At 40.8% G+C, this 24,525-nt stretch overlaps 1 protein-coding gene across 3 annotated transcripts in view; it reads right to left on the minus strand.

Annotated features, from left to right (window-relative positions):
• Positions 1 to 24,525, minus strand: part of Il12rb2 (interleukin 12 receptor, beta 2) — a 90,308-nt gene that overhangs the window by 51,495 nt on the left and 14,288 nt on the right. For 2 of the 3 annotated variants that reach the window (XM_006505617.4, NM_008354.4), the window contains exons 2-7: positions 24,395 to 24,504; positions 23,013 to 23,339; positions 20,196 to 20,310; positions 19,102 to 19,295; positions 17,245 to 17,387; positions 13,759 to 13,909 (exon numbers count right to left, since the gene is read on the minus strand). In XM_006505617.4, coding sequence (XP_006505680.1) covers positions 13,759 to 13,909; positions 17,245 to 17,387; positions 19,102 to 19,295; positions 20,196 to 20,310; positions 23,013 to 23,339; positions 24,395 to 24,470 — 1,006 coding nt within the window. In that variant the 5' untranslated portion in view covers positions 24,471 to 24,504. Of the gene's footprint in view, positions 1 to 2,118; positions 2,215 to 13,758; positions 13,910 to 17,244; positions 17,388 to 19,101; positions 19,296 to 20,195; positions 20,311 to 23,012; positions 23,340 to 24,394; positions 24,505 to 24,525 lie in introns of those variants that run through there. The other variant, NM_001311141.1, reaches the window with a different exon arrangement.

Consider the following 24,525-nt stretch of genomic DNA (forward strand, 5'->3'; position numbering starts at 1 on the left):
AGCATGCACACACACACACACACACACACATAAACAAGTATACACACGTATGCATTTGTTCTCTCCTACTTGATAGATTTGCTAGCTAGGAGTACAGTCAGTACAACCACTGAACTCAGCTGCTATTGCTCAAATCCAACTTCCTTCACAGTGAAACTTTCATTGTGTTTGAGGTGAGGCTACACTGGCTTTCCTTCTGGAATAAAGTTTCTCTCAACCAGAACAGATAGGTAATAGGTGCATTTCCCCATCAGGCAGGCCTCTGGGCCTCTTCTGTGACTGTTCTCTTCCTTTGTAACTCCCACCCCCACCTCTCTTCCTCCCCCCTTTCTTCCTTCCCTCTCTCCCACATCTCCTCCTCCTCCTCTCTTCCTCTCTCCATCTCCTCTTAATCATCTGCTTGTGTTTTTTACTTAAAGCTTTTTTTTTCTTCCCCTTCTCTTCCCACTAGGTATACCGTAGCCCTTGCAGTGAGGACTGCAAGATGAGAAAAACTTTCATAAAGGATTCTGAAATGCTCTTCATTCTTCAGGACTTGAAAGGGTGACACAGATCTGATAGTCCAGGTGCAAAAAATTAAACAGTACAGGCAACTGACACTAACCAGTCTAAAGTACAAGGTAAAGTTTGGCCACTATCATGCACATGTTCTCATTGAGCCCTCTTCTGATACAGATGTCTCACATGATAAGACCTTCTGCACACTTGTGGATGAGGAAGTTGGCAAAACCAGATGAACAAGACTCAAAGCTGATAACTGGCAAAGCTGAGAAAAGAGACCACTCTTGTTATCACCAAAGAGCCTGCTTTTCCCATTGCAGTTTGCTGTATTGAACAAATTCCACAAATTACACAGTCCAGGCATTGACCATGTAATTAGGACTGGGTGTGTTCCATGTCAAAATCAGTTGACTTGTTCCCAGCAGTAAGACCTTCATCTAATTACATATTGGCAACAAATTTGAAGGCATTACTCACTGGATTGCTTACTAAAGATCCAGCACCTAACAGATTATTATAGACTAGGAATCAAATTCTGCACTTATGTCCCCTCCACAAACTCAAGGACAAGTATAAGTAAAGTTTTAGTGGTGTTCTCTTTTTGCACAGGACTCAGATTGCCTTCCCTGGATCACCCATGGCCCCTCCCTGGGACTCTTGTCATAGTTTTTCACATAAACTGGATTGCATCTGATCTCTAAGAGAAACAAACAAACAAACAAACAAACAAACAAAAGCCTGTGAGTTTCTTAATACCATATACTTCCCAGCTACTGCGCCACATCTCTGCCTTTCATTGAACTTTTGGGAAAGAGGTAGAAATTGTTGCTGTCTTCACTCCCTCATTTCATATTTACTCCCAAACCATGGTGTGTGAAATCCCTTCCTCCATATACATTGACTGTGTGGCTGTCCAAGTCACCAGGTCTAAAGGTGCCTTCTCTGCTCTCACATCATTGCATTTCATAGCATCCTGAGTCAAGAGGATGTTGCTTTTTTATTTTTCCAGAGACATTACATGTGAGAAAATGGTGAAGGAACAAAGCATTCTAGTTTTCTCATGCTTATTCATCCATCCTACAATGAAGGAATTGTTAGGGTACTGATGGGAAGTGTGGGTTGTAGGTTATACAGAGAAAGCAAATTACATAAAGCTCAAACAAGGAAAGCTAGATGTTTAGAGCCACATGGATGAGAAATGCACAGTCCAGGACAGAGCTACCAATGGGAAGCCATGACAAGGCTAAGAACATGTTGGCAATGTGACAGTATTTGAGACAAGTGTTGGATCTGGAAGTGCTAATATTGTTGCCTTACTTGCAATGAGATTACAGATGAGACCGAGAAGAGAAAGACAGTACAAGAGATAAAACAACAACAACAACAACAACAACAACAACAACAACAACAACAACAATGAGGCAATATCTCTTTTCCTCACTGCAAGACCCTGAAGGCTGTAAATCCAAGACAAAGAACCTTAAGTCAGATGGCTCTTAAAAACAACCAAACCAAACCAAACCAAACCAAACCAAATCAAACCAAACCAACCAAACAAAGACCCCACCCCCACCCCCAAGAACCAACTGTAGAATGGATGGTTTGAACAATACACACCCATTTATATGGTTCTAGAGGCTGAGAGTGAAGATCCAGGCTCTGTCAGATCTGATGCCTGCTTGGTGTGGTGGCCTTTTTGCTGAACCCTCAAACAGGAAGTGGTGGAGTAGGAGACAGATATTTTTTTTCTTCTTGTGAGGGCAAGGATCTCATACATGAAGGTTCCATATTCATAATTCAGTTACTGGCAAAAGTACCATCTCCTACACATCTTCCTTCTGGTTTGAGGCAGATTGTGTGCTACAGTCTCCCCTCACCCCACCAACAAAACAAAACAAAACAAAACAAAACAAACACCCCCCAAAAAATCCAAAAAACAAAACAAAAAAACCCCACAGACAGCTTGACTCCTAGGAGGTCTGTCACAACCGGGCTCACAGGTGAGACCACCTGCCCTAATACCAGGCCTAACTGGGACTACCATGGAGCCCAAAGTGTGCAGGACCTATCTGCTCTGCAGGAGACACATTGTTCTTCTGTTCTGCAACTGTGCCCAGGGACAGATCGGGTGCTCCAGCTCCCCTTGCCTTCACCATACCCAGTGACAGCTTTACTCAAGGAGATCCATCATAATCAGGCTCCTGGGAGGGACAGGCTCCAGACTGAGAAAACAAGGCCAGTTAACACCAGTGATAAACAGAAAGTGAGAGGCAAGCACAAGAACATAAGCAACAAAAACCAATGGCACTTGGCATCATCAGTTCTCCCACCACAAGCAGCCCTGGATACCCTAACACACCTGAAAAGCAAGATTCTGACCTAAAAATCCCATCTCATGAAGATGATAGAGGACCTTAAGGAGGACATAAATACCTCTCTTAAAGAAATACAGGAGAACACGAAGGTAAACAGGTAGAAACCCTTAAAGAGAAAACACTTAAATACCTTAAAGAAATACAGGAAAACACAATCAAACAGGTGAAGGAATTGAAAAAACCACCCAGGATCTAAAAAAATGGAAATAGAAACAATAAAGAAATCACAAAGCGAGGCATCCCTGGAGATGAAAAACCTAGGAAAGAGATCAGGAGTTACATATGCAAGCAACACCAACAGAATATAAGAGAAAGAAGTGAGAATCTCAGGTGTAGAAGATACCATAGGAGATATAGACACAACACAAAGTGCAAAAACTCCTAACTCAAAACATCCAGGAAATTCAGGACTCAATGTAAAGACCAAACCTAAGAATAACAGGTACAGAAGAGAGTGAAGATTCCCAAATCAAAGGGCCAGAAAACATCTTCAAAAAAATTGTAGAAGAAAACTTCCCTAACCTAAAGAAAGAGATAGCCATGAACTGTATTTAAGAAGCCTACATAAGACCAAATAGATTGGACCAGAAAAGAAATTTCTCCTGTCACATAATAACCAAAACACCAAAAGCACAGAAAAAAAAAAGAATAATATTAAAAGCAGTAAGAGGAAAAGGCCAAATAACATATAAAGGCAGACCTAGACCTGTGATGTGAGAGACTCCCAGGACTCATAGGGAAGAACCTTTGATGAAATGCCTGACAGTAGGAGAGGCAACTTATAGAGCCACTTCCAGCAGGAAGACAGGACATCAAGTGAGGGATTGGGTTGCCATCCCACAGTCACACCTCTGACCTATAACTGTTTCTGTCTGAAAGAGTTACAGGAATGGAAATGGAGAAGAGCTGGAGGAAAAGAAGGTCCAGTGGCAGGCCCAAAGTGGGATCCAGCTCAAGGGCAGGTCCCAAGGCCTGACACTATTACAGGGGCTATGAAACACTCACAAAAAGGGATCTATCATGATTGCCTTCTGAAAGACCCAACAAACAGCTTAAAGAGTCAGATGTAATTATTTGCACCCAACCAATGGACAGAAGCAGCTGACCCCTGTTGTTGAGTTAGGGAAGGCTGAAAGAAGCTGAGGAGGAGGGCAATTCTGTAGGACGACCAGCAATCTTAATTAGTATGGACCCCTGAGATCTTTCAAACACTGAACCACCAAACAGACAGCATTCACCAGCTTATATGAGGTCCCCAACACACATACAGTAGACTTCCAGTTCTGTTTTCATTCAGAGATGATGCATCTAACCCTCGAGAAACTGGAGGCCCCAGGGAGTTTAGAAATCAGGTGGAGTGGGGGTTGGGTGCATCCACATGGAGATAGGGGTGTGAGGAGGATGTATGGGATGTGGAACAGTCAGAGGGTGGGTGGGGAGGGGCGGGGAATGGAATATGGAGTGTAAAAAATGAATTACAAATTAAATTAAAAAAGAGCAATTAAAAAAAAAGGCAGACCTATCAGAATTACACCAAACTTCTCAACAAAAACTCTAAAAGCCAGAAGATCTTGTACAGATAACATGCAGACCCAAAGAGAACACAAATGCCAGCCCAGGCTACCATACCTAGCAAAACTCTCAACCAGCACGGATAGAGAATCCTAGATATTACATGACAAAACCAAATTTAAATAATATTTTTCCACTAATCCAGCCCTGCAGAAGATAATAAAAGGAAAACTCCAACACAAGGAGGGAAACTACACCCAAGAAAAAGCAAGAAATTAATCTTCTCACGACAAACCAAAAAGAAGAGAACCACTCAAACATTACCACCTCTATTAGCAAAAATAACAGGAACTAACAATCATTGGACTTTAATATCTTTCAACACTGATGGGCTTAATTTACCAATAAAAAGATATAGGGTAACAGACTGGATATGTAAACAGAACTCAACATTTTGCTGAATACATGAAAACACACCACAGTGACAAAGACAGACAGTACCTCAGAGGAAAAGGCTGGAAAAACATGTTTTTAAGCAAATGGTCCCAAGAAACAAGCTGGAGTAGACATTCTAATATTAAAAAAAATAGACTTTTAACCAAAAGCTATCAAAAGAGATGGGGAAGGACACTTCATATTCATCAAAGGAAAAATTCACCAAGATGAACTTTCAATTCTGAACATCTGTGCCCCAAATTCAAGAGTATTCACATTTGTAAAAGAAACTTGACTAAAGCTCAAAACACACATTGAACCTCACAAAATAATAGTGGGAGATTAAAAAAACCTCACTCTTACCAATGGACAGTTCATTGAAACAAAAACTAAACAGACACAGTGAAACTAACAGAAGTTAGGAAACAAATGGATTAAACAGATATCTACAGAACATTTCACTCTGAATCAAAAGAATATATCTTCTTCTCAGCACTTCATGGTACCTTCTCCAAATTGACCTTAAAATTGGATGCAAAACAAGACTCAACAGATACAAGAAGATTGAAATAATTCCATGCATTCTATCAGATCACCATGGACTAAGGCTGTTCTTCAATAACAACAAAAACAACAGAAAGCCCACATACACATGGAAATGGAACTACTCAATGATAACTTGGTCAGGGAAGAAATAAAGAAAGAAATTAAAGACTTTCTAGAATTCAACAAAAAATGAAGGCACAGTATACAGAAACTTATGGGACACAATGAAAGCAGTGCTAAGAGGAAAATTCACAGCAGCGAGGGCCTTCATAAAGAAATTGGAGAGATCCTACACTAGCAGCTAAACAGCACACCTGAAAGCTCTAGAACAAATAGAAGGAAATGCACCTAAAAGGAGGAGACAGCAGGAAATAATCAAACTCATGACTGAAATCAACCAATTAGAAATGAGAACTATACCAAGATCAACAAAACTAAGAGCCGGTTCTTTGGGATTATCAACAAGATAGTTAAACTGTTAGACCAACTAAGGGACACAGAAACAGTTTGTTTAGTTTTAACAAAATCAGAAATGAAAAGGAAGACATAACAACAGAAACTGAGGAGATTAAAAAAACCTTCAGATCCTACTACAAAAGCCTATACTTGACAAAACTGGAAAACCTGGATGAAATGGACAGATACCAGGTACCAAAGTTAAATCAGGATCAGATAAACCATCTAAACAGTCCCTCAACCTCTAATGATACAGAAGCAGTCATTAAAAGTCTCCCCCGCCTCCTAGGGCCAGATGGTTTTAGAGCAGAATTCTATCAGATCTTCAAAGAAGACCCAATACCAAATACTTTCCACAAAAACTATTCCACAAAACTGAAACAGAAGGAACACTACATAATTTGTTCTATGAAGCCACAGTTACACTAGTATCTAAACCACACAAAGACTCAACAAAGAAAGAGAACTTCAGACCAAATTTGCTTATGAATATCAATGCAAGAATACTCAATAAAATTCTCAAAACTGAATCCAAGAACACATCAAAATGATCCTTCACCATGATCAAGTAGGCTTCATCTCAGGGAGGCAGAGATGGTTCAATATATGGAAATACATCAAAGTAATCCATTATATAAAAAACTCAAAGAAAAAAACCCCATGATAATCTTACTAGATGCTGAAAAAGCCTTTGATAAAATATAACACCACTTCATGTTAAAAGTCTTGGAGAGATCAGGAATTCAAGGCCTGTACCTAAACACAATAAAAGCAATATATAGCAAACCAAGAGCTAACATCAAATTAAATGGAGAGAAACTTGAAGCAATCCCACTAAAATCAAGGCAAGACAATGCTGCCCACTCTTCTTCTACTTATTCAATATAGTATTAAAAGTTTATTTATTTATTTATTTATTTGTTAGGTACTTTCTTTATATACATTTCAAATGCTATCCGAAAGTTCCCTATACCCTCCCTCTGCCCTGCTCCCCTATCCACCCACTCCCCTTTCTTGGCCCTGGCATTCCCCTGTACTGGGGCATATAAAGTTTGCAATACCCAGGGACCTTTCCTCCCAGTGATGGCCGACTAGGCCATCTTCTGTTACATATGCAGCTAGAGACACGAGCTCTGGGGGTACTGGTTAGTTCATATTGTTGTTTCACCTATAGGGTTGCAGACCCTTTCAGCTCCTTTGGTGCTTTCTCTAGCTTCTCCACTGGGGGCCCTGTGTTCCATCTTATAGATGACTGTGAGCATCCACTTCTGTATTTGCCAGGCACTGGCATAGCCTCATATGAGACAGCTATACCAGGGTACTTCAGCAAAATCTTTCTGGCATATGCAATAGTGTCTGGGTTTGGTGGCTGATTATGGGATAGATTCCCAGGTGGGGTAGTCTCTGGATAGTCCATCCATTCATTTTAGTTCCAAACTTTGTCTTTGTAACTCCTTTCATGGGTATTTTGTTCCCTATTTTAAGGAGGAATGAAGTATCCACCCATTGGTCTTCCCTGTTCTTGATTTTCTTCTGTTTTGCAAATTGTATCTTGGGTGTTCTATGTTTCTGGGCTAATATCCACTTATCAGTGAGTGCATATCTAATGACTTAGTATTCAAAGTTCTAACTAGAACAATTAGACAACAAAAGGAGATAAAAAAAGATACACATTTGAAGGAAGGAACTCAAAGTTTTACTATTTACAGATGATATGATATTATACATAAGTGACCCCCAAAATTCTACACAGAACTCCTATAGCTGAAGACGCAGCTATACTACTACTGGGCATATACCCCAAAGATGCTCCTACATATAACAAGGAAATGTGTTCTACTATGTTCATAGCAGCTTTATTTATAATAGGCAGAAGCTGGAAACAATCCAGATGTCCCTCAATGGATAGAAATTGTGGTACATTTACACAATGGAATACTACTTAGTTATTAAAAATGACAACTTCATGAATTTTACAGGCAAATGAATGGAACTAGAAAATATCATCCTGAGTGAGGTAACCCAGACCCAAAAGGACATACATAGTAGTGTACTTACTGATAAGAGCATATTAGCCCAAAGATCAGAATGCAATTCATAGACCATATGAAGCTTAACAAGAAGCAAGGCTGAAGTGTGAATGCTTCAATCCCAACTTAGAAGGGGGGAAACAAAATAATCACAGGAGGTAGAGGGAGGGAGGAACCTGGGTGGGAGAGGGGGATTGGGGAAGGAAATGGGTGGCAAGATCAAGTATTGGAAGAGACAGAAGAGAATTCCAGAGGGCCTGGAGAATGAATAGAAATATGTAGCAGTGGGGGATGGGGAACACGGGGAACCCCTAGAAAGTCCCAGATGTCAGTGATGTGAGACACCTCCAGGACCCAATGGGGATGACATTAGCTGAAATACCCAACAGAGTGGAGACAGAACCTGAAGAGACCACCCCCAGTAGATAGGTATGGGGCCACATGCACATCTCAAAAATTTTAGGCCAGAATTTTCCCTGTCGACAGGAAATGCAGGGACAAAAAATGGAGCAGAGACTGAAAGAAAGGCCATCCACCTTGGGATCCATCTCATCTGCAGACACCAAACCCCAACACTACTGCTGATGCCAAGATCTGCTTGCAGACAGAGCCTGATATGGCTGTTCTCTGAGAGGCTCTGCCAGCACCTGATCAAGACAGATGCAGATACCATTGGACCGAGCCTGGGGTCCCCAATGGGATAGTTAGGGGAAAGACTGAAGGAACTGAAGGGGTTTGCAACCCTATAGGAAGAACAGCAATATCACTAACAGGACCTCACAGAGCTCTCAGAGTCTAAACCACCAACCAAAGAGTATACATGGGTGAGTCCATGGCTCCCACTACATATGTAGCAGAGAACTGCCTTATCTGGCATCAATGGGAGGAGAGGCACTTGGTTCTGTGGAGGCTTTTGCCCTATTGAAGGTGGATTCTAAAGGGGTAAGCGGGAGTAGGTGTGTGTGTGTGTGTGTGTGTGTGTGTGTGTGTGTGTGTGTGAGCACCCTCTTAGAGCAAAGGGAAAGGGAGCTAGTGGGGAGTTTGCGGAAGGGAGACTGGAAAGGGAGATAATATTTGAAATGTATATAAATAAAATAACTTGTAGAAAGTCCCATCTCCTAATTTCATCCCATTGGTGATCAGGGCTTCATTATAAGAGTTTTGTGGGAAGAGGAATGTGGGTTTATAGCAGGGAAGAAATATAAGAAGGCTCCTAGATTCCTCTTAGGTATTGTGTTTCACCTTGGCATTGGCTCCCCCAGGAAGTTTGCTCTAGCCTTTCAAGATAAATCGCCACTCTTGGAGTCTGCTGTTCTGACTGGTTGGCATTATGTTCCATCACCTGGTGTAGTTCCTGATGGAAACACATTTTTTGAAGGCTATGCTTTCTATTTCAAGGAAAAAGTACTTTCTAGTAGTGGCCTGACCACCATTTATTAAATAATGTACAGGTATTTTTCTCCTCAGGGACAGGAACAAGCTTAAGGAAAGCCAAGGGGCAAAGGTTGGGCTTCTGACTAGATCACGAATGATTTCCTCCCTAATGAAATGTTTGCATGTAAATCTTTTTAGTACCGTACAAAGCCCTTCATTCTCATTTTCTTCGGCCTTAGGCAAAGAGATAGAAGCATAACAATCTTTGAGCTTATTCTAGGGGTTGACAGTCATGATTTGTGAGCCAAATCAAGCCTGTTGTACAATAGCAAACAATAATAATAGCTTTGCATTTTAAAAAGGTTATAAAATGAGAAATATAATTTTTAGTTACACATTGGAAATTTGTAATATCCAAATGTTGATATTCATAATGGATTTTTCTTGGAATGCAGCCACGTCTTTGGCTGATGCCAGTGACTGCTCAGAAACATTAGTAACAACTTTTACTAATTGCAGAGACTATACAATATACAAAGCTACAAGTATTAGCTCTCTGTATCTGCAGATACACTGTTTGCAAACTCCCAAGCTTCACTGTGATGAAAGGTCTGAGATGTTAGAATAACTCTACACTTTGATTGTTCACATCCATCTTAATGGTGATAATAGTTAGTTAGTATATGATAATAGTATAACATATGATAGTATAACATATGAATGGATGAATGAAATGAATTAATGAATTAATGAATTTCCTAGCTTTTCGACGTGAGGAAGTGCGGCTTTAATGGACCTCTGAATCTCTCTCTTGGACATCTTTTATTCACCTGCATTGTCACCATGAAATGAAGCACTTCTTTGACACTCTGGCCTGAAGATAAGCATTCCATGCTTCCTGAGTTAACTTCCCAAATTAATGTATGGTGAGCAGAGAGCCACGTATACAGAAGAAGGCCTACTCATCATAGTGGAGCCTCCTGATAGGTGTTGTGAGTGGTGAACACACATAGATCTAGATACTTCTGAGTTCAAATTCATGAGTTTTCTCTTACTAGAAAGAAAATATAGCTTCGCTCCTAGAGTCGAGACTGCTTTGGATGGATGATGAGTTATGGACTGTTTCTCTGATTTATGGCACAGAAATTGACCTGGTTTCCTTTCTTCTCCCCTCCCTTAGTGGTCATTTCTCTGGAAGACCATGACTGGAGTCAAATTTACCAGCAAAGGAAGGGGCACACATGGAGCAAAGACAGCCTTCATGAAGGTGGGATGACACATAGCCATGCCTGGGCCACAGGGGATATCATGCTCCTTCCAGTTTTTAGAAGCTGAGGCTACAGAAAAAGAGCCATAAATCATTCACAGTTTCGGAGAGTAAAGTGCCTTACGTGTGACTAGACACTTAAAAGGGTTAAAAGGAAGAAGTGTTAGAAAAAAAATTTCACACGTTTGGGTTTGCATCAGTTGGTGTTTCAAAGGGAAACTGATGACAGAAGAGTGGTAAGGGGTGTAAACCACACAGCTTAAAGTAAGAGCAGAGTATAAGACAGCCCACAGAAAGATCAAACTGGAAAAGCAAGATGCAGGCATTGAAAGGAAGCAAGCGGGGCGAGCTGGGCCATGTTTCAGCTCTCTGAGTGCTTGTTCTGCTCTGAGCACACCAGCCCCACAGTGACTGGTGGCTTGTTTACAGCTTATTAGAGTTACTAGTTTGCCTTGGAGAGGTTTTAAATTGTCGGATAAATGCTAAGAAAATAAGAAAAGAAAATCCTTTTTGGGCACATCTAAGTTAGTCATTAATCAGTGTAAAATGACAAGGATTCATAAACCCCAAGTTTCTGTAGCTTGTAGCTCAGCCCCATGGGATGAAATTATGTAGCTTATCTAGACCTATTTACTATTTTGGATTTGAATATCAAATATGACTCATTTGAAAACTCTTACCAGCATTTTGCAAACAAAATCTAGTCCATGAGGTATTTTAAGAGAATATTACTTTACACTGGGCATGGTGGTCCTTGCCTTTAATCCCAGCATTTAGGAGGCAGAGGCAGACGTACCTCTGAGTTCGAGGCCAGCCTGGTGAATAGAGTGAATTCTAGACAGCCAGGGAAACAGACATACAGAGAAACCCTGTCTTGAAAAAAACAACATAAAAAATTACTTCAACTACATTAAATAGTGCAAAGAAAATCTCTGTGCAACAGAGGGATCATGTAGGTCAGAAAAAGAGGCATTCATCCACATGGTAGATAAATCCATTTTAAATATTTTCTTACATGGAGAAATACAGTTATTAGAAGACAAGAAGTTTATTGTTGAAACTCTGTATTGGGTATAATAGTCTCCTAGTAGGTATCAGGTCTCTTTGGGGCCTTGGATGCCACCAGCCCATTACTGTCAAGTGTCATCAGTTATGAAAGAACTTTTAAGAGGCTGGGTGTGGTGGCTCAAGCCTTTATTTAATCCCAGCACTGGGAAGTCAGAGGCTGAAGGGTGGTCTCTGAGTCTAAGACCAGCCTGGCCTACATATTTAGTTCCAGGCTAGCCAGAACTACTAGTAAGACCCTGACTCAAAACAAACAAAACCAACAAAACCAACATCTCACCCTCCCCCTACTATTAGAAGCTCAAGGAGTACAGGTCAACCACAAGGCTGCTTCTTACATATGCACACTCCACCTTTGCAAATAACGACTTAGGTGTTCACAATATTATAAAAATTCCAGCTGTGCACAGGGGTGGACATTTTTGATCACAACGTGTGGGGAGCAGAAGCAGGCAGATCATTTTGAGTTCAAGGCCACCAAAGTCTACATAGTCAGCCAAGTTCCAAGTCAGCCAGGGCTACATAGTAAGAATTTGTCTCACAAAACAAAGCTACAGATAGTAATAAGCAGTTGATTATATACCCGAATTTCTTTGTAATTTACACAAAGTATTATAACAGGGCTCCAGACCTTAGTAGGTCACCTGACGTCATGATGGCAGCACCATTCAGGCTGTAAAATTCACCATGTGCCAAACTAAAACAAAGGAGTAATCTGTCAAAGTCCATATAGTTCTGGGAAAGTCTCAAAATTTAGTAACTTTGCTTTTTAGATTCTGTAGTTCTGATTCTGGCTAAATGTTCTTGTTAACTGAAGTGTGTTAACCCAGGACATTCCCTCTCCCTCTCCCTCTTCCTCCCCCTTCCCCTCCCCCTCCCCCTCCCTCTCCCTCTCTCTCACTTGCTCAAAGGTTACAGTGAGACAGGCCCAGGGCTACAGTAAGGATCCCAAACACCCAGTGTTGTAGCCAGCCAGCTACAATATTAGCTTATTATTAGGCTAGTACAGACTTTTTATTGGCTTAAACACATGTCCAAGCAGTCTTCTCTAGTAGATACCCCACACTCTATGAAAAGTTCTATACTTTGCTACTAATGAGTCCTTGAAAAAACAGAAGAGTATTCTTGTGAATTCCTAGGCTTTTATGATTGGGAAGTGTCTTCTAGACACAGAAGGGCAGATGTATATTTGAATTCACAGCAGTTGAGACTGCACATCCAGCTAGGCAAAGTTCCAGCATGGAGAGGTGGGACTTCATGCCCACTTCCTGCTAAGGAGCTATTGGCACTTGATAGTAGCTGGAAGAGGGAGAGTCAGTTTTTGTCAAAGCTTGTAGTTATTGGTAGATTGACTGCCTTCCAGTGAGGGCTACATAATTGAGAATATGTACGGGCAGCATAACTTGTACTTGATTTTTAAAAACAGACAGACAGACAGACAGACAGAAAAATGGCATAGTTGTGTGGGCTAGATATGAATCTAGGTAGGAGTTGGGGGAGGGGTGAACCTGATCAAACTTTTAAAGAACTAATAAAAATGAGAAAAGCATTTTCAATATGATGATAGGTTATATAAGGATTTCTATTTTGATAAAATATTTGCTTCTATTTCAGTGATAGTGACTTCTCAATAATTATCAAGAGGAGAAGCCCACTCATTAGATTAAAACTTGAACTTGTTATACTGCTCCTAGTCCTGGTACCACAGGCACCCCTTGAGCCATGTGACATAGAAGGCTTTAAGAAGTGAAACGCAGCATTTGGAGAAAAGAGACAATGTTGGAGGTTACTTCTATCTTAGGATATTGTCTTTAGAAGTTCTTTCAAGCGTTTACTATGCTCTATATTTTCAAAATTTCAATTTATAATTTTCAAAGAACCAAAGAGATAAAAATGTATCAAAGAAATGAGATTAATTCTGTCTACAGCTTTGGAGAGCAACAGTTACTGAGGCAATAGAGAAGCAAGAACAAATTTAACTGGACAGTAGAAATGTGGTGACTTGACTTATGGCAGACAAGAGCAGGGCCTGTCTGTGCCTGTTATACTTCTTAGCATCATAAAACTTACCTTCTGGGTAGTTTCTGTATAGCATGCACTGAAAGAGTCTGCTCCAAGGAAGCCTTGGTCTCTTCCAGTCCCCTTTCTCTGATTCTCCCCCCCCCAACCTCTTTTTTTTCCCTTTCTGGATGCCTACCTTCCTCTGGTGTTCGTGTTCTCAGTGACTCACTCCAATTACTCCAACTTCCTCCAGAGAGATGTAGCTTAGAGGAGATTTGAAATTCATATTCTGTAAACGGTCTCAGATCTCGCAGGTCATATTTTCCTTTGGCATTTGTAGCATTGACCTTGAAGCAGATGAGATTTGCTTCAGTGATTTACAGTGTTTGTGTATTCTGATAGAGAGCACTGTGACAGTTCACAACAGGCACACAGTGTGCAATGGCCAAAGCAGGGGGACAAAGTTTCCCTCCCCATAAAACAGTAAGCCTTGAGACTGGAGAGGTGCTTCAGTGACTAAATACTGGATATTTTTACAAAGGACCTGAGTTTGATTCCCAGGACTCACATGGCAGCTCACAACCATCTACAACTTCAGTTCCATAAGTTCTGACTGGATATTCTTTTCTGGCCTCTGTAGGCACCCAACATGTATGTGGTACACAGACATAAAGCAGGTAAACCAACCATACATATTAAAAAACAAAACAAAACTGAAAATAGCAAGCATTTTCATGGGAATTCACACTCTTCTGACCACTCTGAAGTACTTTATAGGTTACATCAGCTGCTAGATATTAGTGTGCCAAGGGTGAGCCTGAATCACTCCTGTATTCAGACAATCCCTTCCTTCTTCCCTTCCCTCCCTAGACTTTACTGACAAATCCAGGTTCTTACTCATTAAGGCAATCTTGTAGAACAGAAAGAAACAGCAGGATAAAGTTTATAAAGTACCTATTAGTAGTAAGTGGATAGAACGAGGAGGTAGCTTGGTGGTACAGCGTGTTCTTCGCATGCACAAACTCATATACAGAAAGGGTAATAAAAAGGATAATACCAAGAAGTTTTGAAAGATTCATTTATTCATTTGTTTGTTTGCTTACTTGTGTGCCTGAGAGTTTGTATGTGGATCTTGTGTATGTGCAGGAGTGGGAACTGGCATTAAAAGCAGTTGACAATCGCATAGCATGGGTACTGGGCACCAAAACCAGATCCTCTGTTGCTGAGGTATTTCCCCATCCATATACAGAGAATTTTAACCTGAAAGGGCAGACTAGGTAAGATAACCTTTTAAATTCTCCAGTTCTTCCATTCAATGAGAATAAATAATGTTAGGGTTACTGAATATGGGAAGTTAACCTAATATAATAGTTTCTAAACAAAAAAAAATCTCAAGTGATTAATAACCTATCTATTGGAGGCTAAGGAGACAGCTCAGTGTTTAAGAGTACTAGATGCCTTTCCAGACAACTACAGTTAAATTCCAAGGATCTACATGGTGGCTCACACTTATCTGCAACTCCAGTCCCAGAGAATCTGTCCTCTTAAGGCTTCCATGAGCATCAGGCACACCAGGCTGCCCTGGATCGCTAGCCTCTCTCTTAGCCTTTAAAATACTGGGATTATAGGTATATGCCATTACACTAGTCCAAAAATGTATCAGTTCTTCAAGCTACATGGAGAAATTTCTACATTATATGTAATTACCAATATGATGAATGCTTTAACATAGACATACAACTGGCTTTAGGGAAAAAAAGTTAGTTACAGTCTCTTGGGGATCAACTCTATTTGAAACCAATACATTGCTATTATTATAAGCCATTGTACTTTATAAAATCCCTGAAGAAACCAATGTCCTATGGTTTTTATTTTGTTGTTTTTTTTTTGTTTGTTTGTTTGCTTTTTTCGAGACAGGGTTTCTCTGTATAGCCCTGGGTGTCCTGGAACTCACTTTGTAGACCAGGCTGGCCTCGAACTCAGAAATTCGCCTGCCTCTGCCTCCCAAGTGCTGGAATTAAAGGCGTGCACCACCACTGCCTGGCCCTTCGTTTTTTTAAATTATAAAAAATGGTAATACCAGGTTGGGAAAATGGCTCAGTGGGTTCAGCTCTTGTTGAACAAATATGAACACCTGAGTCAAATCTCTAGGACCTGTGTAAATCCAGGCACAAGCATCTGTGATCCCAGGCTCCTATAGTGAGTGAAGTGTGGAGACAGGAGAATCCCAGCAGCTCATAGGCTGCTAGCCTGGGGTATGGGCTAGCCTTGGCTATGTGTTTGTGAACAGCAAACACACCCTATCTCAAACAAGGTGAAAGTGGGATGTGAGCCGTGGCATTCAGGGCTGTTCTGATTTCTACATCCGTGCCACGACACATATGCACCTTCATCACCCTCATACATACAGTGTGGTGCCTAATATGCACATTGCAGTCCTTTTCTTGGGAAAATCTAGTGCCATATAAACCTCTGAGTACATACTCTAATATTTTTCCAATATGTCTTTTTTTTTTTTTTTTTTGAGACAGGCTTTCCCTGTATAGCCCTGGCTGTCCTGGAACTCACTTTGTAGACCAGGCTGGCCTCGAACTCAGAAATCCACCTGCCTCTGCCTCCCAAGTGCTGGGATTAAAGGCGTGTGCCACCGCACCCAGCCCAATATGTTTTTAATGTTAAAAAAGGATAATGAGGAAGGGGATAGAAGAATAAGGAGAAACAAATTATTTATTGAAAGTAGATTTATAAAATACTGTGTCTTAAAAACCTTCACACTTAGGGCCTGTAAAATGTCTCAGCAAGTAAAGGTGCTTGCTGTGCAAACATTATAACCCGATTCTTATCCCTAGAACTCACGGTGGGAAGAGAGAACTGACTTCTAAAACTTGTTCTCTCACCTCCGCAAATACACTGTGGTACACACGTATCTGCACACACACACACACACACACACACACACACACACACACACACGTAAACAAAAGTAAAAAATTAAAATAAAACTCAGAATCAGGGATTTCTTGTCTGTTTGTGTGTCTTCATGCTCACGTGTATGCATGTGCATGTGGAGACCAGAGGTCACTGCTAGGTGCCTTCCTCAACTGCTTATCCACTGTTTGCTTGTTTGAGAGAAAGTTTCTCACTGAAGCTGCCTCTTGCTGACTGGCTGGGCTAGCTGTCCAGTGCCCTCCAGACATCCTCTTATCTTTGCACCTCAGTGCTGGAAACACAGACATAGGCTGCCATGCCCACCTTTTAGTGAGTGTGCTGAGGATCCAAAATCAGGCCCTGTGCTTGCTCAGCAAACACTTTATCCACTGACTAATCTCTCCAGTGCCAACAGTTCTTAACAGAGAGAGGGCTCAGGGATTAAGAGTGTGAGCTGCTTTTACAGAGGACCCAGTTTTGGTTCCCAGCTCAGAACAGTCTGCAAGTCCAGCCTCAGGGGATCTGGTGCCTTTTTCTGGCTTCTAGGGACATGAGGCCCATACAGGGAAACACTTGCACACTTAAAAACATTTAAAAAGTAGGCAGGTATACACAGCTTCCTGATAGATTTCAAATTATGTGTTTCCAGGCTAAAAGTTCTTAAACTTCTTATTAGTTGACATGACAAGATGAGTCTGTGGAACAATGTCAAGGGCTCTTACGTATTTTCTCCCATCCGTCTAAAGACTATTACCATGTTCCAGGACGTGCTGTTAAGAGGCTGATATCTGAGTTGATTGAGTACCACTTGCCCCTCATCTTCCCACTGCAGTGTACCTCTGCTCCCAGAAGCATTTAGAAAGTTGATTCTGATGTCCCACGGAGGAAGAGGGATCACTAATAATCAAGACAAACCAAAATATGCAAGTCAGGCTTTGCGACCAGAGATTGCTTAAGTACAATTGAAAATGTTGGTTTCAAGAGAGTCAACTAACCTGGACCCTGGAGGCTCTCAGAGTCTAAATCACCAACCAAAGAACATACACAGGCTGGACCTATGCTTCCCTGCACATAGGTAGCAGATGTGCAGCTTGGCCTTATGTTGGCCCTGAACAGTTGAAATGGGGGCTATCCCAAAAGCTGTTGCCTGTACTTGGATATGTGCTTCTGGCTGGGCTGCCTTGTCTGGCCTCAGTGGGAAAGAAAGCCACTAGCATTGAAGATACTTGAAGTGCTAGGGTGAGGGACTACCCAGCGGTGTCTCCACCCACTCAGAGGAAGATAGAATGGGAGGATGGGGGAAGAATTGTGGGAGGGTGGTGGGATACAAAGTGAGTGGGATACAAAGTGAATAAGTACAAAAAAAAAGTAAATAAAAAATTGGTTTCACTTCTCATCCACTGAAATAACTGCCCTTACAACTTTATCTTTACCAAAAAATAGATTTGTTGACTCCACTTAATAGATTTAAAGAAAACCAATATGCCAATGACTGCGAAGGCAAAGGTGGGGCTAGTGGTGACAGCTTCAGGAAAAAAAAAATGTTAGGAAATTTTTGGAAAAACAGAAAAAGGGAAAGGGAAGGACAGTGGTGGAGTCATGAACAGTTTTTATTTTTATTTTATTTATTTATTTATTTTTTATTAGATATTTTCTTTATATACCTTTCAAATGCTATACTGAAAGTTCCCTATACCCTCCCTCTGCCATGCTCCCCTATCCACTCACTCCTGCTTCTTGGTCCTGGCATTCCCCTGTACTGGGGCATATAAAGTTTGCAATACCAAGGGGCCTCTCTTCTCAGTGATGGCTGACTAGGCCATCTTCTGCTACATATGCAGCTAGAGATACGAGCTCTGGAGGTACTGGTTAGTTCATATTGTTGTTCCATTTATAGGGTTGCAGACCCCTTCAGCTCCTTGGGTGCTTTCTCTAGCTTCTTCATTGGGGGCCCTGTATGAACAGTTTTTAAAGAGACAGAATGTGGATGAGGAAGGAGGTTGAGAGCAAACAGGTATGCAAATAGCAAAGAGAGATGTGGTGTGAGTAGGAACTACAGCCACTCAGGCCCACCAGGATAGTCCCAGGTCCATATGGATGGATGCAAAGTGGTATGCTTGAGATTGGCTTCTAATTTAGCTAGGCCAATTCTATTGTTCAGGTGCTGGGACTGGCTCGTTACAGTTCCCAGAGGTGAGGGGTAGGTGCTAGCATTCTCAGAGCAGAGCTTTTGTATCTTGGCATATTATATGCACAGTGTACACAGCGGGGGTTATCCAGTGGGATAAAGAGCCACTGGTATGACCTTCTGGAACACTCCTCAGTCAGTGGTGTCACTTGCAGCTTCTTCTTTCATGGGAATAGGTTAAAAACTCTTATTTCTCTGGGAGAATGAGGCTGAAAGTCCCATTTGGTTGCACTTCTATGCGGCTACAGGCCAGCCCTTCTTTTACATGCATTAGAATAGCCTTGTACTTTGTCTGTAGCTTTTGGTTACTTCCCATTAGCTTCTGTCTCCTTGAAAATAACTATACACAGAAGATTTGAATGAGCTTTAAAGTGAGTTTTTTGTGCCAGTAAATGACGCCTGATTAACTGCAGTAGAATTTACCTATGTCCAAGAACGTGAACGTATGCGGAAGTGAAGAAGAATTTCCAAGATCGTTGATGGCAGTAACACGGACTATGAACCTGGATTCAGCTAAATCAGGGCTTAGATTGATCCCAAGATCCAGGCGATTGCAATTCTGACGATTGTCAGAAAAACATTGTTTCTGACAGGTCAGATTGTTTGGTCCACTTAACCTGTAACCCAAACAAAACTGTGTTTAGCAGTATACTTTCCATGCTGCTTCCTGCAATTACTACAAAAGGGCAGAATGTTCTAATATTAGAAATTCCAGACAGACGGTTTAAGGCTGGTCTTATTACTAGAGGATATACTGTGGCCATCTCTGAATCTTGTTCTTATGGATAGGGCCATGCTTCCTCCTCACTCCATTTCTTTTTTGGTACAATTGAAATCTTTTTAAACACATGTTTATATAAAGGAGTATTTTGCCTACCCTGTTCAGTTCTCTAAACCGTGGCTGTCATCTTGGCTCCTCAGGGCAGTTCTAACCTTTATCCAAAAGACCTGTGAGCCTCTGACTTATATTGAGTGGAAATATGGTGTGAGCTCACAGTATGTCCATACTGTAAGTAGGAGGACTCCAGTCCTGGTCCCATTGCCTATTTTATCTTATGCTCACCTAGGTTCAGCTAGGCTGGTGGTGAGATTATGAGATATATTCCAGGAAGAGAGGCTCCCATATTCCCTCTTCTTGTGGACTCTCACATCAGCCAGCTGTATTTTCAAAAGCAATTCCTCCAAAGAGGAGTTCATTTATATATTCATGACACCCAAAAGTGTGTGACTGCAAATGAGATGGGGTTTTACCCAGCCAGCTTAACCTGGTTGCAGGGAGACTATCTTAGCCAGGGCCTTGAATGATCCAAAGAAGTTCTTGAATGGGAATTTAGAGCCAAGATATGAGGGCTCACAGTTCAAACTGCTGAGGTAGTTCTCATTGACACTGGGAACAGTATGTAGATTCTAGGCAGGCTATCTATTGCTGCTTCATGGCAAATAATGAAAAACATTTGAAATTGCTGAAAGCCATGTAAGAGAATATACACAAAACAGCCACAAGGTGCTTTACTCACTGTAAAGTGTAATTGGTTTTCAGATAAGTAACTTTTCCAGAGTTCCAGGAACAGGCCACAGTTCCATTTTCTCCTTCCTGGACACATGATATGTTTTGAGGTGGCTCTGGAGCAACTTTGAAAAGGAAGAGCAAGATTTGGTGGTAGAGATATTCCATAGATGACATCAAGACCACAGGGCAATTGTTTTGCCAGTATATTGATAATACCTCCCATGTGTCGCACAAATCTACTTGAAGTCATGTACTATCATGCTCATATTTGCTCTCAAAGCATGAATTTTCCTCTAATAATTAAAGCAATAGTGATGAATATTGATTATTTTTTATAACTTAAGCCCCATGCCAGGTGTGTTATATGCAGTTCTCAGCCAGAGCACTCCATAAAGTAGGTAAGATTATTTTTCATGGGCTGGTGAGATGGCTCAGTGGGTAAGAGCACCCGACTGCTCTTCCGAAAGTCCAGAGTTCAAATCCCAGCAACCACATGGTGGCTCACAACCATCTGTAACAAGATCTGACTCCCTCTTCTGGTGTGTCTGAAGACAGCTACAGTGTACTTACATGTAATAAATAAATAAAAAATCTTAAAAAAAAAGAGTATATTGTTAAAAAAAAAAAAAAGATTATTTTTCATATTATCAAAGAAGAAACCAAGACAAGAAAACTATTTGGCCCTGAATACAAAACTCTGAAGGGCGGAATCTGGTCCAGATATGGCTGGCAATCAATAATTCTACCATATATTTTGAAAGAAAAACACCTCTTACCCCAGGTAAACCCACAATGCCAGATGAATACCAACTCATTACTAGAAAACTTTAAGTCAGGCATGGTGGTACCCACCTGTAATTCCCTCACTCACGATGCAAATGTAGGAGGATTATGAATTCAAGGATATCCTAAGCTACATAGTTCGTTCCTGTCTCAACAAAACCAACCAACCAACCAACCAACCAACCAACCAACCAACCAAAAACAAATAAACAAAGAAACAAATAAAAAGTCTCTACTAATGTAAAGAAACCATCTTTATGTCCACCCACATGAAATTGGCTGCCAAGATATTGTATGACTTGGAGTCCAGGTCTAGATGATTTCTTATGTATACAGATGGTTACAGACACCTAGCTGTCAAAATAAAGCTATACAAGGCAAGGCACCTGTTTTTAAACAATGTGTTTTTAAATTATGTATGGTTGTTTTGCCTGCGTGTGTATTCAGACCATTTGCATTGTCTGGTGCCTATAGAGTGCAGAAAATGGTGTTGCTGGAATTACAAATGGTTGTGAAGCTCCACGTGGACTTGAATCCAGGTGCTCTGCAGGGACAGAATTAATGGCAGGGTTTGAGAAAATGTTCAGTTGTTCATCAATCCCATTTTACTACAGAATTGAGACTGTCATGCAGGCAGTTCTGTAACTGATGGAAATCTGTCTCTGTCTCTCTGTCTCTCTCTCTCTCACTATCACCCAGCACACATACGTACACAGTAGTGTTCATTGTGTGGCCTTGAACACGTTAACATTTCAGCATTTAATTTCATCTATTGAATGGTTATAGCAGTATATAGCTCTCATGGTTCTACTTAATAAAATAATAAATTATTCCTTTTGCTAAATAATAATCACTTCCCTTTAAACATTTATTTAGGCATCTATACCTCCCGAATCTCTCAGCAGCTGCCTGGAGGAACCAACCATGTAAGCCAGTAGCATGAAAGTGTTCCTATGGGATAAATGTGAAGTAATGGGGAGTTAGGTAAATGCTTTTCTCCTTTTCTCACTATTGTAGTTCCATGTGCCTCTCCTGGGAATGTCCTCAAGTGACCAAAAAGTCTGCAGTATTTTCTGCTAGGGCTATTACCTGCTTAGTAACATTATTATGCAGTACCATCAAGTATACGTAGTGGTGTTTCAGTCTATAGGCCACATGTATGACAGTGGTCCTGTGTGATGTTGTCACCTGGTGATTCCATTGTAGCTTATTTTAAGTATTCATTATGTTATTTGCACAATGGCGAAATTCATGGGACCTTTCTAGAACCACCCCAATACTAGATGATGTATTAACTATATTTCTTAATTTTTTTTCGCTCAGCTCCCATCTTGAAGTATTAGCTCATCAGCTTTGCAGTGGGCAAATTTCCAGGAAAGGACCCTAAGTATGGTGACAGTTCCTGTTAGCCTCTCTTAAGTGTGACAGTCACTCGTCAGGAGCCAGTAGAGAAAGAAGAACTCCCCGCTGTGCAGTAAGCTCAGCTTACTTGCTCAGCAGGTGCTCAGCTGCTTGCTGCCAGCCTGTGTTGGACGAGTTGGAAGAGACTCTTTCAGCTCTTTTGTGGGGGGAGGGTATAGGGAAATCTCAGGATAGCATTGGAAATGTAAATAAAGAAAATATGTAATAATAATAATAAAAGAGCTTGTAGCTTTGAACCAATATTCCCAAACCAAGAGCGTATGATGATCTAGCTGCAGAGAATCAAGGACAGCTAGTAAGCAAATGTCCCCAATGGTCAGAGAAAGAGGAAAGGAAGAGGAAACCAAGTAAAAGAGAGCGAAGGGCAAGAATTGGAGAGAATTTTACTCAGTTGCTGAGTAAAAAAAATCCTAATTCTGTTGATTTCTGGACTTTTCACACTGAGATTCCCATGCTGCTCTCACAACAAAATAATGAATGTCACAGAACAAAGAAATCTGTCTGGTGTTTGGGTTTCTATTTACTTCATGACAAACATAAACAGACACACAGAGACACAGACACAGACACAGACACACACACACAGCCACTTCCTAAGAGTTCAGAAAGGAATGCTCACCACCAACTGAGATCTCCACCCCACATACTGGGACTGGTGGCTTCTTTTGAGAGTTGCTACAGTTTAGCTTGCAGACAAACAAGGTCATACCAAGGGACAGGTTGGTGACTTGAAAAGTGGAGGAGTGACCAGTGTGGTCATGGACTTTCTTGCCATGGAGATTTTCAACAAGGACATCATTGACAAACTTTAAGAGGATTAATTCGTTAGAACTGGGATAATGTGAACAGCCTTGCTTGGGATTCAAGGAGCAGGAAATATTGGCAGCTGACCCAAGAGGAATCACAGGGGCAGGCTGGACGGTCACAGTGCCAAGCTTGCACACATCTGCAGGAAGAGACAAATGCAAAACTCAGCTGGAAAGAAGACATCCATTTTGGAGGGAAAGTTTGTTCAACGCCCCCTCCCCCTAGCAGGGTAAAATTAAAACTCATCAGATTATAGAACTACTAATAATGTACGTTGCTCCAGGAGTATTGGTGATGCTGGAGAACAGGAGACAGTCATACCGAAGTGCATTTTGATGAAATATATGTTCTTCTCAAAACATTCATGCTATAATCATAATCGCAAGAGGAAAGTAGGAAAGAAAACAGCACTTAAAGAACATTCTGGAATGCAGTTCCAAATCTCTCTTGGGACTTTTCCACATGTGGATTTCATACCAAACCCCGTAAGGAGAGCTTCCCAGGAAAAATCTCATGTTTACCATCACCTTTGTGATTTAAAATGTTTATTTTAATAAATATATTAAGAAAAAAGAAAGACAATTTTACCAGACTTTAGAAGCATATCTAGAAATATTTTCTTCTCTTAATGTATCAGTTGTATTATGTGTAACTAGTAACATCACTTTATAAGCAATATAAATACTCAAAGGCTCAGGAGTGTTTTGAATTGGCATTATGGATGAAAATCAAAAGCCAGGTGTAATTCTATAACCCAAGCACTTGGGAGGCTGAAATGGAGATTCATGAGTTAGGTTTTAATTTTATTTATTATTTATGTGTGTACACCTGTGCCACAGAACTTGTATGGCTGTTAGAGTATGTAGATTTACAGAATCAAATTCAAGTGGTTAGACTTCTATGGCAAGTGCCTTTACCTGCTAGGCATCTTCTGGTTCTAAAATGCACCTTAATATAAAATGTGCAGCCATTATGCTTCATGTTTCTTAGGCAGTTTCTTAAGAGTAAATGCATGATTATGTATTTTTATTAATTATCAAACTAAATAAGCTAATACTATAGAGGCAGATTTATCCATTCAATGATAAAAGACTGATTACAAATTCCACTTAGAACACTTACCACAAGGTGTGATTTTTTTTGTACCTGAGAACTTAAACTGCGATTCCTTTCACAGACTGGTTTATATCTTACCTATATTTGCTTTAATCAGCAGCCACATGAACAAAAAAAGAAGTGCCAATGAGCATTCTCTAACAGTCTGTGCCATGAGTCTTCAACTCCAGAATGCAACTCTGGTTCTCCTTGTAAAAGAAGACAAATTA

Source organism: Mus musculus, chromosome 6, assembly GCF_000001635.26.
Source record: "Mus musculus strain C57BL/6J chromosome 6, GRCm38.p6 C57BL/6J".
NCBI lineage: Eukaryota > Metazoa > Chordata > Mammalia > Rodentia > Muridae > Mus > Mus musculus.